At 42.9% G+C, this 19,230-nt stretch overlaps 1 protein-coding gene across 3 annotated transcripts in view; it reads left to right on the forward strand.

Annotated features, from left to right (window-relative positions):
• LOC311115830 (protein spire homolog 1-like) overlaps window positions 1–19,230 on the forward strand; it is a 46,380-nt gene that overhangs the window by 11,392 nt on the left and 15,758 nt on the right. For all 3 annotated transcript variants that reach the window (XM_084157344.1, XM_084157345.1, XM_084157346.1), the window contains exons 3-4: window positions 12,208–12,444; window positions 15,137–15,262. In XM_084157344.1, coding sequence (XP_084013470.1) covers window positions 12,208–12,444; window positions 15,137–15,262 — 363 coding nt within the window. The remainder of the gene's footprint in view (window positions 1–12,207; window positions 12,445–15,136; window positions 15,263–19,230) is intronic.

Consider the following 19,230-nt stretch of genomic DNA (forward strand, 5'->3'; position numbering starts at 1 on the left):
AACGAGTTCAAACAGGTGCAGTTAATACAGGTAATGAGTGGAGAACAGGAGGGCTTCTTAAAGAAAAACTAACAGGTCTGTGAGAGCCGGAATTCTTACTGGTTGGTAGGTGATCAAATACTTATGTCATGCAATAAAATGCAAAGTAATTACTTAAAAATCATACAATGTGATTTTCTGGATTTTTGTTTTAGATTCTGTCTCTCACAGTTGAAGTGTACCTATGATAAAAATTACAGACCTCTACATGCTTTGTAAGTAGGAAAACCTGCAAAATCGGCAGTGTATCAAATACCTGTTCTCCCCACTGTATATGAAACCTGTGTCACACTGAGAGTGATATGGAGGTAGAAACACATAAATGTAGCAGATGATAAGTAGCTATCCCACAGTGCTATGACGTCACCCTCCATGAGAACTAAAATAATGTTGTTCACAAGCCAACTAAAATCATGATTTTGGCTAGCTAGCAGATAGCACGCTGCTTTGGGTGTAGGTTAGTGTTAGTCATGGGTTCGCTTCCCTGGTATGCAGTAGAGGGAATGCCTAGTCTTCTTGGTAACACTGCTGTTGATGCCTCCAGAGTTGGTAAACTTTTCTGGTCTCATGATGTTGCTACTCTCTTACTGCTGCTTACTGCTGGGTTATGTTTCATACTTCCATTATGTCCCAGGCAAGCAGGTCCTCTCCTCTCTGTTAGAGTTCAACTGTTCAGGGATGGTGATTTTTAAGAGTAAGCCTTTGAAGTTTGGAGGAGGAGGATTATGGTAGTTAACCTAGTAATGACTAGTCAGACAGCATGGTGTTTTAATATAAACAAGAACTCTATTGGAAATAGTCTGGCTGGACTGATTAACTACACGATCAAAGGAAAAGCTGTCTTCTCTGGTCAGCTGCTGAATAGTGTAATTGAATATTTTGTCTGAAAAATTATGAACATTCCCATTCATTCCATCTTGAAAATTGTTTGATGGGTTTAGTTTAATGTGTGTTAAAGTTGGTGTGTGTGTGCACGCCGGGGGATCAGGGGGTGTGTCGGCTGAACCCTCAGGCGGAGCTGAACATCAGTCATATGACTCAGAGGTCATGGGTTGAACACAACGTCTCTCGTCTTGCCTTCTCTCAAATCACTGCTTTGGCTCTAAAGCAAGGCCCTCTACTTTACTTATAAACTCTGTTATGAGATTCTAAAACCATTATCTGATGATATTAAAGAACAACAAAGGGTTTCCTGCCTTCCTTCCTCTGCCATCAATCCCTTCTCTTTTTTGTTGTTGTCACGCCCTGGCTCTGGGGACTCTTAAATGTTGAGCCAGGGTGTGGATTTTTCTATGTTTAGTTTTCTATGTTTTTTGTTCTAGATCGTTTAGATCTATGTTGGCCAGGGTGGTTCCCAATCAGAGGCAGCTGTAGCTCGTTGTCTCTGATTGGGGACCATACTTAGGCAGCCTGTTGGCACCAGTTAGTTGGTGGGATCTTGTTCCGTAAAGGTTTGTGTTGTGTAACCTCAGGACTTCACGTATCGTTTTGTTGTTTTGTTCGTGTGTTGTGTACGAAATAAAATGTACGCTTATCACGCTGCGCCTTGGTTCCACGAGTCTTCCTGTAACGATCGTGACAGTTGTTGATGTATTTAGTCATTCAGATTTTTTCCCAGTTTTCGTATTTCATATTTCAAGTTATTACACATTTCATGATTTACAATTTCAGATTGCTTGATACAGTTACATGTACATACATTTAGATCGGTCAGAGGGTTAGGTACGTTCAAGGTCATGGACATTTTGACATTGTTCAAAGGCAGTGATTCTCACTCTTGGTCCCGGGGACCCAAAGGGGTGCACATTCCTACTACCTACCCCCTATATACCCAATCCCAATGAGAAGCTAGATGGGTCCCCAGTTCCAGGACCAAGAAACACAGCTCAAAGGTATATGGACAGGTATGGTAGCAGATTCTCAGCGGGGCCAAGCCAGCCACACAAAATGGAGGCAAATCAGATATTTTAAAATAAATAATAACAACAAAAGCAACATCAATCTGTTATTGACTGCCTCAAACCAAGTTCAGAAATTAGCAGTGAAGTCATTCATCAATTATGTATTGAATAGATTGATTCCTTGCCTTGCAAAGGAGATACTTAGTCAGTTGCACAACTGAATGCATTCAACCGAAATGTGTCTTCCGCATTTAACCCAACACCTCTGAATCAGAGAGGTGCAGGGGGCTGCCTTAATCGACGTCATCGGCACCCGGGGAGCAGTTGTTGTTGGGGGTTATCTGCCTTGCTCAAGGGCAGAACGGCAGATTTTTCCACCTTGCCGGCGCGAGGATTCGCACCAGCTCAATGCTCTTGCAGTTCTCTATCCAATGACAACCCTATAAGACGATGACATTGTGAGAGATGGAGGCAGGTCTTCTGATGTGGTTCAAAGGCTCCATTGTTAGGGCAGCCCCCTCCATGTGAGGTTGTGTACGTTTTATTAAATCTTATTTCAGAAAGTCTGGAAGATGGCCCTCCCTGATTTCTCTCCCTAAGGAATTGGGTTAAAACTACAGTAATTAAGAGGAGAGGGGTGGAGAGTAGAGGAGATGAGAGGAGAAGAGAATAGAGAAGAAAATAAGAGAAGAGAGGAGAGGAGAGGAGAGGAGAGGAGAGGAGAGGAGAGGAGAGGAGAGGAGAGGAGAGGAGAGGAGCGTTAACTAGATTACATAAACCCAACAGAAATCAGCCAAGGTAGCAGTTCAGTTCAGAGCTCTGCAGCTGGCTGGCTGTTTTTTCTGTGTCTGACGTCACCTGCAGTGTTTCTGCTGTCTTTACAAAAGTAGTGCACTACATAGGGAATAGAGTGCTATTTGGGACACACACTGCTGTCTCTCAGTAGGGTGTGTCAACAGGAGGCCACCCCTTATGTAGCCTTTCTCAGAAACATTTACACAAATAAAGGTGGACAAAATAACACACATGAATCAGTTATAGGTGTTGAAGTATTTTTACAATGGATCACATGATGTGATGATGGAAAGCTTTAGTATTGCTGTTGATACACTACATGGCCAAAAGTATATGGACACCCCTTCAAATGAGTGGATTCGGTTAATTTAGCCACACCCGTTGCTGACAGGTGTATAAAATCGAGCACACAGCCATGTAATCTCCATAGACAAACATTGGCAGTAGAATGGCCCGTACTGAAGAGTTCAGTGACTTTCAACGTGGCATCCAGCGTGGCACTGTCATAGGATGCCATCTGCCCTGCTAGAGGTGCCCTGTTCAACTCTAAGTGCTGTTATTGTGAATTGGAAACGTCTAGGAGCAACAACAGCTCAGACGTGAAGTGGTAGGCCACACAAGCTCACAGAACAGAAAAATTGTCTGTCCTCGGTTGCAACACTCACTACCGAGTTCCAAACTGCCTCTGAAAGCAACGTCAGCACAATAATTGTTTGTGGGGAGCTTCATGAAATGGGTTTCCATGGCCGAGCAGCCACACACAAGCCTAAGATCACCATGCGCAATGCCAAGCTCCATATTAATGCCCATGATTTTAGAATGAGATGTTCGACGAGCACATACCTTTGGCAATGTAGTGTATTTCTTGGAACCCAGAACCCAATATTGTGTGCGCTGGCTAGGTACTATGTTAGATTTTTTGTAACATTCTATAAGGAGAGACTTCTGTTGATGGTATGTAAAAACCACTCAGACCAGAAACGCATGGTCTGACAGTGGCTTCCTGTTAGGTTGCTGCCAGCTACAGGACTTCATGTTTACTGGGGCTGCTGTGCAGTATGACAGGTATAATTGCAAATCCTTCATTCCCCACATTATTATTTTCTCCAATCGTTTAATTCTCTAAAACCTTTTTAGCGCTGATTCAAATAATAATCTGTAATTAATCTGTAGCTCAATTGGTAGAGCATGGCGCTTGTAACGCCAGGGTAGTGGGTTCGATCCCCGGGACCACCAATACGTAAAAATGTATGCACACATGTATGGTTTGGATAAAAGCGTCTGCTAAATGGCATATTATATTATAATTGATTAGCACACTAATAGTAAAGATCTGTCCCTGCATCAGAGTACCATGTATGCTAGTACACTTGGTCAGCGTCTGAAATGACACACTATTCTCTGTAGTGCATGACTCTCAACCACGCTCTGGCAAAAAGTAATGCCCACTGTGCCCTACATAGGAATTGGAAGTAGGGTGCCATTTCATATTTGCACTTAGTCACACATATCTAGGACTAGGGTTGCAAAGCTAGTAAACTACAGGAAATTTACCAAAGTTACCGGAATCTTCGGTATCTTGTCTTTGGTATATCTTCGGTACCAAAGTTACCAGTTTGACTCCAAAATATTTACAACAAAGACATATTGACATAGTAAACTAAATAAAAATGTTAAAAAATATATATAAAGGATATTTCATGCTTAAACCCTTATATTAAACACCAATGGTATTCACTAAGTTGATGTTTTACGGCTTTGTCATTCTATTTTTTTAAATCTTCAAATAATTTTATTTGATTATTTTATATATTTCACATGTGATACATATGATACTTGAGTAACTTTTTTTCTTACTTTAGTTAATTGTATTTTTGATTAATTTTCTTAGCAAATATTTTCTTACTTTAAAAAAAAATCTGCATTGTTGGTTAAGGGCTTGTAAGTAAGCATTTCACGGTAAGGTCTACACCTGTTGTATTTGGCGCAAGTGACTAATAAAATGTAATTTGATTTGATAAGGCCACACAGAGGGCCAGATAAAATTACAGACGCCTGTGATAATCTGAAGTACCCACTATCTGAATGGCCACTAGATGTCTTGTGATAGATTACATAAAATCCTTGAAAGTTACCAATATTCTGGTATTTTACTGGTAAACTTTGAAAGTTTCCAGTAATATACCCTCCAGTGGAGGCTGCTGAGGGGTGAACGGCTCTCAGCTGCCTCCTGGAAACCATGTGTTTGATGTACACTACCAGTCAAAGGTTTGGACACACCTACTCATTCAAGGGTTTTTCTGAATTGTTTCTATTTTTTACATTGTAGAATAATAGTGAAGACATCAAAACTATGAAATAACACATATGGAATCATGTAGTAAACAAAAAAGGGTTAAACAAATCAAAATATATTTTAAATAGCCACCCTTTGTCTTGATGACAGCTTTGCACACTCTTGGCATTCTCTCAACCAGCATCATGAGGTAGTCACCTGGAATGCATTTCAATTAACAGGTGTGCCTTCTTAAAAGTTACTTTGTGGAATTTCTTTCCTTCTTAATGCGTTTGAGCCAATCAGTTGTGTTGTGACAAGGTAGGGGGTGTATACAGAAGATAAACCTATTTGGTAAAAGACCAAGTCCATATTATGGCAAGAACAGCTCAAATAAGCAAAGAGAAACGACAGTCCATCATTACTTTAAGACATGAAGGTCAGTCAATATGGAACATTTCAAGAACTTTGCGCTATGATGAAAACTGGCTCTCATGAGGACCGCCACAGGAATGGAAGACCCAGAGTCACCTCTGCTGCAGAGGATAAGTTCATTAGAGTTACCAGCCTCAGAAATTGCAGCCCAAATAAATGCTTCACAGAGTTCAAGTAACAGACACATCTCAACATCAACTGTTCAGAGGAGACTGTGTGAATCAGGCCTTCATGGTCGAATTACTGCAAAGAAACCACTACTAAAGGACACCAATAAGAAGAAGAGACTTGCTTGGGCCAAGAAACATGAGCAATGGACATTAGACCGGTGGAAATGTGTCCTTTGGTCTGGAGTCCAAATTGGAGATTTTTGATTCCAACCGCCGTGTCTTTGTGAGACGTGGTGTGGGAGAACGGATGATCTCCGCATGTGTAGTTCCCACTGTAAAGCATGGAGGAGGAGGTGTTATGGTGTGGGGGTGCTTTGCTGGTGACACTGTCTGTGATTTATTTAGAATTCAAGGCACACTTAACCAGCATGGCTACCACAGCATTCTGCAACGATATGCCATCCCATCTGGTTTGGGCTTAGTGGGACTATCATTTGTTTTTCAACAGGACAATGACCCAACACACCTCCAGGCTGTGTAAGGGCTATTTTACCAAGAAGGAGAGTGATGGAGTGCTGCATCAGATGACCTGGCCTCCACAATCCCCCAACCTCAACCCAATTGAGATGGTTTGGGATGAGTCGGACCGCAGAGTGAAGGAAAAGCAGTCAACAAGTGCTCAGCATATGTGGGAACTCCTTCAAGACTGTTGGAAAAGCATTCCAGGTGAAGTTGGTTGAGAGAATGCCAAGAGTGTGCAAAGCTGTCATCAAGGCAAAGGGTGGCTATTTGAAGAATCTCAAATATAAAATATATTTTGATTTGTTTAACACCTTTTTGGTTACTACATGATTCCATATGTGTTATTTCATAGTTTTGATGTCTTCACTATTATTCTACAATGTAGAAAATAGTAAAAATAAAGAAAAACCCTTGAATGAGTAGGTGTGTCCAAACTTTTGACTGGGACTGTATTTGATACCATTCCACTGATTGCACTCCAGTCATTACCACGAGCCCCCCTTCTCCCCAATTAAGGTGCCACCAACCTTCTGTGATACCCTCCTTTTGCAACCCTATGTAGGACTCCTTCCCAGCTTTCCTTGTTGTGAGTGAAACTTAGTGACCTATCATAGCCTTCTGAGAGAGGGCAGTGGAACTGTCAGCCTTAGGTCATGTCCCAAATAACATCATATTTAGGGCACTACATAGGAAATAGGGTACCATTTGAGATGCAAACTTAACTCTCAGAGGCCAGTGGAGCAGAGACAAGCTGAGAACAACCTATCAGGAGGAGAGTGTTTTTACAGCCTCACTCACCTGTCAGAACCCTGGGCTTGATATGGGAAGACAAGGTTAAATGTTCCTCTCCCAACTGGAGTGGCTTATTAGGCCTTCAGTTATTACATCATTTGTTAATTGTTTATACCTGAGGTGTTGTACTACGAAATGTGATCTTGAATGTATTAAGACCCACTGACATAACCACTCCATGGTTTAATGATTTCTATTGTTGTTTTTAAATGACAATTGCTTTATTTTATTTCACTTAGTCCTACATGTTGGAGCTCGAAGTCTAAGATTTTCACTGTACCCTGCAATCACACCTGCAACCTTTACAACCCTGTGACTATTAAACACTCTGAATCTGAAGACAACTTGACACCTTGACACAATATGTTAGTTTCTTCACACATGGGTAAACTGAAGCCAGACATTATGGCAGTGGGTTATGTAAAAAAAAATACCACTGTCCCACAGAAATCATTGTAGCCCTCCTCAGGAATCAAAAGTAAGAGATGGAATAGGATTTGTCCCTGAATGTAAACCATATTAGTGTCTTTGTATGAGGCTGAATGATGCTGAGCCAGCAGTCTTATGACTATGGAAGATGGAAGATTAGTATTTGTGGTTGTTGATGCACAAGAGTGGCCATGTTGACATAACTGCTAGCCTCACACAGTCACATTGCTACTGAAAAGGTACTTATTTCATATAGGCCTAGCAGATTGCTTATTAACACATCTTAAAATCAATTAAATGATCAATTTCTGTTTAAAATGTATAATAAAGTATCTATTCAGTTCTAGTCACAATCATTGGTATTCATTCACCTTGAGATTGTGTAAAGGAAACAGTTTGAGCCCATTGCAGAGGTCTAGGCAGAGGCTTGAGGGAGAAAGTCTCCATGGTCAAAAAAGGTCTTAAAGGGGCAGTCCAGTTAAAAACGTGATTTCCTGTTTTTTAAATTATATTTCCACACAGATCGAAATAACACTCTGAAATTGTGAAAATTATCATAATGCCCTTTTTGTGTAAGAGCATTTCAAGGGCCAAAAGAGGGTCAGGGAAATAAATGATTAAAAAAATATATAATTTGGAGTTATTTTTATCAAATAAGCACACACAGTGATATAAATGACATACAGTGATGATTTGAAATTAAATTACAAAGACTGCATGGGGGCTTTAATGACAGAAAGCTGCACAGAGACATCTTAACACACAGTGGTTCTATCAATCTGGACTATTTAAAACCTCTAACCTTGGTAGGGTGTGGTACGTTAAGATATTCATGTTGACCTCAGCAGGGTGTGGTACTGGTATGGTATTTACAGGGAAAGGCTGGATTGTGTGTAAAGAAAATATGCATTCGTGTGACAGAACCATTCCCTGCCCCGTGATCAGCTCTCTCGCTCTCTCTCTCCCTCTCTCCCTCTCTCTCTCTGTCTCTCTCTCTCTCTCTATCGCTCTCTCTCTCTGTCTCTCTCTCTCTCTCTCTCTCTCTCTCTCTCTCTCTCTCTCTCTCTCTGTCTCTCTGTCTCTCTGTCTCTCTGTCTCTGTCTCTCTCTCTCTCTCGCTCTGTCTCTCTCTCTCTCTTTTGCTCTCTTTCTCTCGTCACCTCTGTGACAGCCATGTGAGGAACACAGGTAGTCTGTTTGATGTTGTTTTACCTGCTCATGGCTGCGCTTCACTGCACAGTTAAAATCCCCACTCTCTTGACACCCATTCCTTCCTCCCTCCTCCCCATTCCTTCCTCCTTCCATTCCTTCACTTAGTTTAGTCACAAGTCTGTGAAGAAAGGAGAGTGTGATGTATCATTGGAACAGTCATGTTTGTGTTAGCTCTCCTCTTGACTGAGGGAATAAATAGCACTTATTGCAGTTAAAACCACCCTATCTCCTACCTACTTAAATAATGCTATAGCTATCAATTAACAAGCTGCTCAGATCAGGGGTTTGTCTATGTAGAGCTGGAATCAATCAAATCTGCACAGTCAATGTTTATGCATCTACCTACAATTTAGGCTACCTCCCATGCATACGTATTTTTCTGAAAACTGGAAGGATTTAACTGTGAGTCATTATAGTTCATGTTCTAGAAGTTTCCCTACATGTTTATTAGGTGCATCATTCTTCTGAGGGATTATTCTCAGTGTTCTGATTACTTTGTTCTGTCTTCACTCTTCAGGCTGAATGCAATGCATGGTTCATACGTTGTCCTTTGACTAGCAAGGAACAATAACAACAGAACCTGAATATCAAACACCTCAACAATAGAGGCTTGAAATTCCACATGCCTTAACTTGGCTTGCCTAGTGTCAGTTGGGCCTATCACAGCTAGGTTCAATTTGGTTTGTCCTACAATGCAGTCTGGATGAAAGCTGCTTAGACAAGAATTTATAGGCAGACTTTAGTATTTTGTATTTGAGAGTGACTGGTCCCATAGCACAGGGGAGAGATGGTGTTGTTGTGTGTCTCTGGCTGGGAGTGTAACAGCAGAGAGTGGAGAGTGAGGTGGGGTGTAACATCAGAGGGGAGGTAGGGAAGAGCAGGCCAGTGTGGGGTGCAGCCAGACAAAGAGGGCTTATCCTCATCAGGGTGCAGAGGTTCCCAGGTTCCCACTGAGCCAGGGTAGTGTTCTGTAGTGTTGTGTTCTAGAGGAGTTCAGGACAGATCCACTCACATGACTCCTCCTGGATGACTATTGATCTGAACAGGGTCCTGTGACCTTGCCCATTAAGTGTGATCTACAAAGACACACCGAACCCCTCCCTCTTTTCGCTTACTTTCTTGCCCTCTTTTTCTCTCTCTTCGTTTCTCTCACTTCATTTTCTTTCCTTCTCTCTCCCTCCCTATTTCTATCTACAGTGGGGGGGGGAAAGTATTTAGTCAGCCACCAATTGTGCAAGTTCTCCAACTTAAAAAGATGAGAGAGGCCTGTAATTTTCATCATAGGTACACGTCAACTATGACAGACAAATTGAGGGAAAAAAATCCAGAAAATCACATTGTAGGATTTTTAATGAATTTATTTTCAAATTATGGTGGAAAATAAGTATTTGGTCACCTACAAACAAGCAAGATTTCTGGCTCTCACAGACCTGTAACTTCTTCTTTAAGAGGCTCCTCTGTCCTCCACTCGTTACCTGTATTAATGGCACCTGTTTGAACTTGTTATCAGTATAAAAGACACCTGTCCACAACCTCAAACAGTCACACTCCAAACTCCACTATGGCCAAGACCAAAGAGCTGTCAAAGGACACCAGAAACAAAATTGTAGACCTGCACCAGGCTGGGAAGACTGAATCTGCAACAGGTAAGCAGCTTGGTTTGAAGAAATCAACTGTGGGAGCAATTATTAGGAAATGGAAGACATACAAGACCACTGATAATCTCCCTCGATCTGGGGCTCCACGCAAGATCTCACCCCGTGGGGTCAAAATGATCACAAGAACGGTGAGCAAAAATCCCAGAACCACACGGGGGGACCTAGTGAATGACCTGCAGAGAGCTGGGACCAAAGTAACAAAGCCTGCCATCAGTAACACACTACGCCGCCAGGGACTCAAATCCTGCAGTGCCAGACGTGTCACCCTGCTTAAGCCAGTACATGTCCAGGCCCGTCTGAAGTTTGCTAGAGTGCATTTGGATGATCCAGAAGAGGATTGGGAGAATGTCATATGGTCAGATGAAACCAAAATAGAACTTTTTGGTAAAAACTCAACTCGTCGTGTTTGGAGGACAAAGAATGCTGAGTTGCATCAAAAGAACACCATACCTACTGTGAAGCATGGGGGTGGAAACATCATGCTTTGGGGCTGTTTTTCTGCAAAGGGACCAGGACGACTGATCCGTGTAAAGGAAAGAATGAATGGGGCCATGTATCGTGAGATTTTGAGTGAAAACCTCCTTCCATCAGCAAGGGCATTGAAGATGAAACGTGGCTGGGTCTTTCAGCATGACAATGATCCCAAACACACCGCCCGGGCAACGAAGGAGTGGCTTCGTAAGAAGCATTTCAAGGTCCTGGAGTGGCCTAGCCAGCCTCCAGATCTCAACCCCATAGAAAATCTTTGGAGGGAGTTGAAAGTCTGTGTTGCCCAGCGACAGCCCCAAAACATCACTGCTCTAGAGGAGATCTGCATGGAGGAATGGGCCAAAATACCAGCAACAGTGTGTGAAAACCTTGTGAAGTCTTACAGAAAACGTTTGACCTGTGTCATTGCCAACAAAGGGTATATAACAAAGTATTGAGAAACTTTTGTTATTGACCAAATACTTATTTTCCACCATAATTTGCAAATAAATTCATTAAAAATCCTACAATGTGATTTTCTGGAGAAAAAAAATCTCATTTTATCTGTCATAGTTGACATGTACCTATGATGAAAATTACAGGCCTCTCTCATCTTTTTAAGTGGGAGAACTTGCACAATTGGTGGCTGACTAAATACTTTTTTTCCCCACTGTATCTTTATTCCCTCTCCCTCATCCCTTTTACTCTCTCCTCCCCTCCCTCCATCCCCCCTTCTCTTCACTTTCTCTATCTCTCCTTCACTCTCTCTCTCTTTCTCTCTCCCCCTCTTTCTCTTTCTCTCTCTCTCCTTTCCCACTGTTTATAAGCAGCATTCAGGTTTGCAGTGTAATCCGGTGTGATTTCTCTTGTCAGTCTTTTGTCTCGGGCTTGGCACGCTAGGCCAGCTCTGGCCTCATTCTCCATGATCTGCCATTCAGAGGCCAGATTCACCTGATTAACAAAGGGAAGCCGCTTCACTGCATTCACTGGGACTGCTAACATCTTTCTCACACACCTACTAGATTTGGACTTAAGCATAAAACAATACAGATATTCTCGATTAATAAATGTATGCATAATATTTAAATCATTCTTCTGAAGCTCCTGAATATTAGTTGTTTTCATCTTCAATATATAATGCGTATGGTATCTATATGTGTCTTTGTGTCATTCTAATGGCCAGTATCCTATGCTGGCTCAGTCACCTTAGTACTGACTAATCTGTTAAGGTCTGCCTTGCTTTTAAAGGTTGGGCCGTTCTCTTGAATGAAAGGGTCATGTGTTTGTGTAGCACATGCTACAGCTGAAAGCATGGGACAGTCTTGTGCAGGGGCATGAAAGGAGATTATATATATATTACATAACTGGGAACTAAGACACAAACCCATATTTATAGTTTTTTTCCAGGAGATTAACAGCTGAATAACACAAATCAAGGCAAATTATTCAAAATCCGTTGATTCAAAACATGAAGGCATTGTCGTTTTGGCATGATTCTTGGATGCCAATGATGAACGTATATGGATGGCAATATAATGATACCCAGTGTGTGTTGTTGCTTGTGTCCTTCAGGTGATTGAGTCTCTGGGCATCATGATCTACAAGGCGTTGGACTACGGTCTGAAGGAGAGCGAGGAGCGGGAGCTGAGCCCACCCCTGGAGCAGCTCATAGACCTCATGACCAACATGGGCGAGGCCGAGAGAGACGCCTGCCCTGATGAAGGTTACGAGGCCACTGAGGAAGAGGAGGAGGCCGAAGACGACCCCATCAACATCTGTAACGTCCGTGTCTACAGGGACATCCTCAGGGTAGGCAGCTGTTGATTGGGGGGAGGGTGGTGGTTGATGATTAAAAGCCAAAATGTCACTACAAAATGGTGGTGATCAGGAAAGGTTATGGTACTGGAGCCTGCAGTTGTTGTATAAGTCTTTCCTCCAGTAGTGATGAGAGTATCATCTATACTAAATCCACCCAGCATGTCCAGTAGTGATGAGGGAACAGACATCTATACTAGATCCACCCAGTGAGTCCTTAGATGCCCCAATGGTGTTTAGATAACCATAGTCTTCAGCCTCCCATCCGACCCGGCCCGATGAGGTCAGACATGACAGTGGTGAAGTAATGATTCTAGAGCTAGGGCCCAGGGGATGGAACCAGGTCTCCATAGAGACTGCTAGCAAGGTTATCTGAGGCTGTGGACATCTGATCTGCCTGGGTGACAGTGTCGCTGTTGTCTCGTCAGCCCTACTGGCCAATGGCTAGATGTCTCCTCTAATAACTGTCATCCTCTCTACCCTCCTGTCCACCCCTCGTCTCTCTCTCTCTGTCTGATGTTAACTACGGAGCCTTACTCTGAGGGACTTCCTGCCTGCCTCTCTCTCTCTCTCTTACTGCCTTCTAGATGTTTCACAAGATTTCAGATGTATGTTCCTGTGTGATTTGCAATCAGAGATCTCCTCCTATATCAGCATGACCCATGATAAATGGGTCAGGGAATATTGAGATTATGATGCTACTGGGGAAAGACTCCCTAATACCTAATTCTCAATTTCTGCTCCAGGCTTCCTCCTCTCTACACAGCAGCACCATTTATCAGACAGAAATGTTGTCAATTCAGGGAATTTACTTGGTGGGCAAGATTGCAGATGAGACAGCCAACCGTTTTCTGTTAGAATTTGAGGAGCTACAGTGAGGGAAAAAAGTATTTGATCCCCTGCTGATTTTGTACGTTTGCCCACTGACAAAGAAATGATGAGTCTATAATTTTAATGGTAGGTTTATTTGAACAGTGAGAGACAGAATAACAACAAAAAAATCCAGAAAAACGCATGTCAAAAATGTTATAAATTGATTTGCATTTTAATGAGGGAAATAAGTATTTGACCCCCTCTCAATCAGAAAGATTTCTGGCTCCCAGGTGTCTTTTATACAGGTAACGAGCTGAGATTAGGAGCACACTCTTAAAGGGAGTGCTCCTAATCTCAGCTTGTTACCTGTATAAAAGACACCTGTCCACAGAAGCAATCAATCAATCAGATTCCAAACTCTCCACCATGGCCAAGACCAAAGAGCTCTCCAAGGATGTCAGGGACAAGATTGTAGACCTACACAAGGCTGGAATGGGCTACAAGACCATCGCCAAGCAGCTTGGTGAGAAGGTGACAACAGTTGGTGCGATTATTCGCAAATGGAAGAAACACAAAAGAAACACAAAATAACCTCGGCCTGGGGCTCCATGCAAGATCTCACCTCGTGGAGTTGCAATGATCATGAGAACAGTGAGGAATCAGCCCAGAACTACACGGGAGGATCTTGTCAATGATCTCAAGGCAGCTGGGACCATAGTCACCAAGAAAACAATTGGTAACACACTACGCCGTGAAGGACTGAAATCCTGCAGCGCCCGCAAGGCCCCCCTGCTCAAGAAAGCACATATACAGGCCCGTCTGAAGTTTGCCAATGAACATCTGAATGATTCAGAGGAGAACTGGGTGAAAGTGTTGTGGTCAGATGAGACCATAATTGAGCTCTTTGGCATCAACTCAACTCGCCGTGTTTGGAGGAGGAGGAATGCTGCCTATGACCCCAAGAACACCATCCCCACCGTCAAACATGGAGGTGGAAACATTATGTTTTGGGGGTGTTTTTCTGCTAAGGGGACAGGACAACTTCACCGCATCAAAGGGACGATGGACGGGGCCATGTACCGTCAAATCTTGGGTGAGAACCTCCTTCCCTCAGCCAGGGCATTGAAAATGGGTCGTGGATGGGTATTCCAGCATGACAATGACCCAAAACACACGGCCAAGGCAACAAAGGAGTGGCTCAAGAAGAAGCACATTAAGGTCCTGGAGTGGCCTAGCCAGTCTCCAGACCTTAATCCCATAGAAAATCTGTGGAGGGAGCTGAAGGTTCGAGTTGCCAAACGTCAGCCTCAAAACCTTAATGACTTGGAGAAGATCTGCAAAGAGGAGTGGGACAAAATCCCTCCTGAGATGTGTGCAAACCTGGTGGCCAACTACAAGAAACGTCTGACCTCTGTGATTGCCAACAAGGGTTTTGCCACCAAGTACTAAGTCATGTTTTGCAGAGGAGTCAAATACTTATTTCCCTCATTAAAATGCAAATTAATTTATAACATTTTTGACATGCGTTTTTCTGGATTTTTTTGTTGTTATTCTGACTCTCACTGTTCAAATAAACCTACCATTAAAATTATAGACTGATCATGTCTTTGTCAGTGGGCAAACGTACAAAATCAGCAGGGGATCAAATACATTTTTCCCTCACTGTATATGGGATGGGAAATGCAGTGGACTACTGGTGCCAAGATCATGCCAAGAGCACCTTCTGTTCATCTCAGAGAAACAAGGACATACAGTATTTTGTAATCTGCTGTCACAAGGATATGTTCTGTCATCTGCTGAATGACCATATTTACAGTATCTACAATGTTTTACTTACAGTACTACTTCTCTCTCCCTGTCTGTCTGTGTGTAGATGTGTGTGTCCCACCTCCCCAGCCCTGGCGACGCCCCCAGCCACTACCAGGCTGTGTGCCGTGCTCTCTATGCTGAGACCAGGGAGCTGCGCTCCTTCCTGGAGAAGATCAAGAGTGCCAAAGAGGTGAGGCTACACATCAATGCGTGACCAACTGGGTTCAAACCCCCTGTCTCCTGTGTGCAACAAGACTGTGTTAGTCCACTGAGCTAAAGGCTAGGAAGTAGCTTGGGCAGGTAAAGTCTTCAGGTCTCAGGGAAGGTTATTCATCATGTGAGCATGGTTCACAAAACCACCTCCATTTACCAATGCTCACAACGCACTACACAGTACTTGACTGCATAGGCCCTCAGCTTGCTTACATATTGGTTCTGTTCCATTGTCCATACTAGCATAATACTTAGCATGTATACCCAATACATTGCTTAATCCTATGTGGTATGCAAACCAGTGTGGATATTTGAACAGCTCAGCTCTGTTTCTGGGGCCTGATTGACATCTCATTCTCAGGCTCCGCTGCACATAGGACCACTAAAGGGTGAATCTGAATGGTCATTGACATTCACCACTAGACAACCTTGCACTGTAAATCAGACAGACACGTAGACCTGGGACATATATTCAGAGGTCATATGACTGGAGAGACATTACTTCAGGAGATTAAGAAACATGCCATTATCATGTTTGACACGCTTCAGAGAACTGATCAACATGGCACACTACATACATGTCCTGTAATGGATCCTACTGTATATCAGCCTTGAGTCGGGTGTGTGTGTTTTACAGAGGAGAAGGAATGCAGGTTACTCTGTGTGTGTGTGTGTGTGTTGTGGTAAAATCAAGCAATTCGATAAAAAAAAGAACACACACTACATTTACATTTTTACATTTACGTCATTTAGCAGACGCTCTTATCCAGAGCGACTTACTACACAACATAACCAGTGTGTTGGCATGGGTACCTGGATTTACGTTGTACTGTAGTGCTAGAGACACAGCTGTTGTTTGTAAAACATATCCACAGCAGGGAGTCAGGATGAGACTCAGGCAGCAGTGTTGTTATCTGCCACTGTGCCTCGCACCGAGCCACACGCATTTAGCATCTCATATTTCATGACCTCTAACCGTGTCTGCCACAGGTCATCACAGTGATGTTTACTGTGGGCTAGAATGTAATAGGGATAGACAATGGAGCGGACCTGGGACTGAGAGACCGGAACAACAGTGCGTGTGTGTGAGTGTGTGTGTGTGTGTGTGAGTGTGTGTGTGTGTGTGTGTGTGTGTGTGTGTGTGTGTGTGTGTGTGTGTGTGTGTGTGTGTGTGTGTGTGTGTGTGTGTGTGTGTGTGTGTAGACATGCTATCCCACCCCGGCATATGACAGGTTAAAGTAAGCCAGTAAGGAGCATTGATGGGAGTGATCTGTCTACCTCAGGGGAAGCTGCCTGGGAGTAGCTGCAGGTTTTGTTGTCAAATATTCTGCTTAGTCTTTCACCTGGCTGGGGAGCAGAGTCCACTTCTGTCTGTACAGTTCTATAGTACGGTATTATAGGGCTTAGTTCTGTGGTGGTACAGATGTAGGATCTTAATTTGATCACCTTGTTGCAGGAGAACTTCTGAAGTTTGTAATTTCCACTTTGAAATGTCAGACTTTTTACATTTTGATCAACCCCTACAAAAATGTCCATTCATTATAATCCACATAATAATTCACATTTCCTGTTGCTGCAAGATTATTTTCCTGCTGTAGCAAACTGGCTCAAATTAAGATCCTAAATCTGTACATAGGTAACTCCCACTGGCTCAAATTAAAAAGATCCTAAATCTGTAAATAGGTAACTCCCTAATGTTGTAGTGAACATGTCTGCATACCTAAAGGCTTAGTTTAATGTCCCTATTAGTCCCACAATGCACTGCTGTCTGCCACAGGGTCACATGTGCTATATCAAATCAAAATCAAATCAAATTTTATTTGTCACATGCGCCGAATGCAACAGGTGTAGTAGACCTTACTGTGAAATGCTTACATACAAACCCTTAATCAACAATGCAGTTTTAAGAAAATATTTACTAAATAAACTAAAGTAAAAATAAATAAATAAAAAGTAACACAATAATAACAATAACAAACCTATATACAGGGGGTACGGGTACCAAGTCAATGTGCAGGAATACAGGTTAGTTGAGGTAATTTGTACATGTAGGAAGGGGTAAAGTGACTATGCATAGATAATAAACAGCGAGTAGCAGCAGTGTAAAAACAAAGGGGGGGGGGGGGGGTGTCATTTGATTAATTGTTCAGCAGTCTTATGGTTTGGGAGTAGAAGCTGTTAAGGAGCCTTTTGGACCTAGACTTGCCATGCGGTAGCAGAGAGAACAGTCTATGACTTGGGTGACTGGAGGAATTGGACAGTTATATAATTTGCTGTTACAAAAGAGAGTGGAGAGTCTTATTATGAGGAGAGGGTAAGAAGCTTAACTATGAAGAAGGGGAGGAAGGTGTCAAGCTATGTGGTTCAGGGGGCTACAGACAGTAGATCCAGTTTAGTTAGCCTAACTGGTATATGCAACCAGATGTGGATAGGCCAGGGTGTAGTCTAGTCTACTGTATGTGGAGGCAGAGACCTAGGGCTATAGCAGTTGGGATGGGGTGGGACTAAGGATCTGCTGAACAGTGCAATCTCTGTTCAAGATGCTTGATTCTTCAATGTGGGACAAGGTTATGCTTATGTGTGTGTGTGTGTGTGTGTGTGTGTCTTTGTGTGTGTGTGTGTGTGTGTGTGTGTGTGTGTGTGTGTCTTTGTGTGTGTGTGTGTGTGTGTGTGTGTGTGTGTGTGTGTGTGTGTGTGTGTGTGTGTGTGTGTGTGTGTGTGTGTGTGTGTGTGTGTGTGTATGTGCGTGAGTGTGGACATGCATTTCTGTGTGTGTGTCTCTCTGTCTGTGTGATACCAGGAGGAGTAAGATGAGCTTTCGGCCCAGCATCATTCCCCTCCCCCACTTGTTCTCCTCTGTCTGGCAGCGAGGCAGAGACATGTTGTCCCACAGGGGATCTAGCTAGCTAACTGCAGCTACAGGACAGCAGGCAGAGAGAGACCCTTTCTTTCATAACAAAGAGCTCTATAACAGGACAGAAGGACGCTATTAAAAGCATAGTTGTAGGTGAATCACCGAAGCCACTTCTGTTCCTATTTGCTCAGGGTTAACTACTATAAATTACGGAAGGAAAATTAAAGGCTGGAATTAATGACTGCTTCATTAAGGATTTGGTAATTGCCCTAATTAGTTATGTGAATTTTTTGGGGTTTGCTATAAACAAACACACATACACCTAGGCTAATGTTATTTGAAATACATGAGCATGATACTACTACTACTACTACTACTACTACTACTGCAGTCTGTCATTATAACACTGTGTACACAGTTAGCAAACTACTGTTGAAATGGAAATGTTTGGCTTTGATGTGATTTGGGATGGTGTTGTGTTGGTCATACAAATGAGTGTTAAATCTAACATCATCTCACCCTGAGCTCCTCTGCTCAGAAATGATGTCCTTTTTAAAATGTTTGTCAACAATCATGTTGTTATTCACAAACCATTGTAAAGGTTTCTGGATTATGTTATTACATGGACTCCCGAGTGGCGCAGCGGTCAAAGGCACTGCATCTCAGTGCTAGAGGCGTCACTACAAACCCTGGTTTGATTCCAGGCTGTATCACAATCCGGCCGTGATTGGGAGTCCCATAGAGCGGCGCACAATTGGCCCAGTGTCGTCCGGGTTTGACCGGGGTAGGCCGTCATTGTAAATAAGAATTTGTTCTTAACTGACTTGCCTAGTTAAATAAAGGTTAAAAAATAAAATAAACATGAAAAGGGAATATGGTAGAGTTAATGTTAATGGTAGAGAAGGTAGACACCTTAGATGTGTGAGTTATGGCTCTTTATATCCAGTGAGAGGAGAGGCCCTATAGTAAATCTCCTGTGAGGGGCTGTAGCAGAGAGACTCCCATGATTGCTCTATCAAACAGCGGTGGGATGCAGGGTGACACCCACTCTCTCACCACACATAACAGGGAGAGGGGACAGGAGGAGGAGA

Source organism: Coregonus lavaretus, assembly GCF_964263955.1.
Source record: "Coregonus lavaretus genome assembly, chromosome: 3".
In the NCBI taxonomy this organism is placed as follows: Eukaryota; Metazoa; Chordata; class Actinopteri; order Salmoniformes; family Salmonidae; genus Coregonus; species Coregonus lavaretus.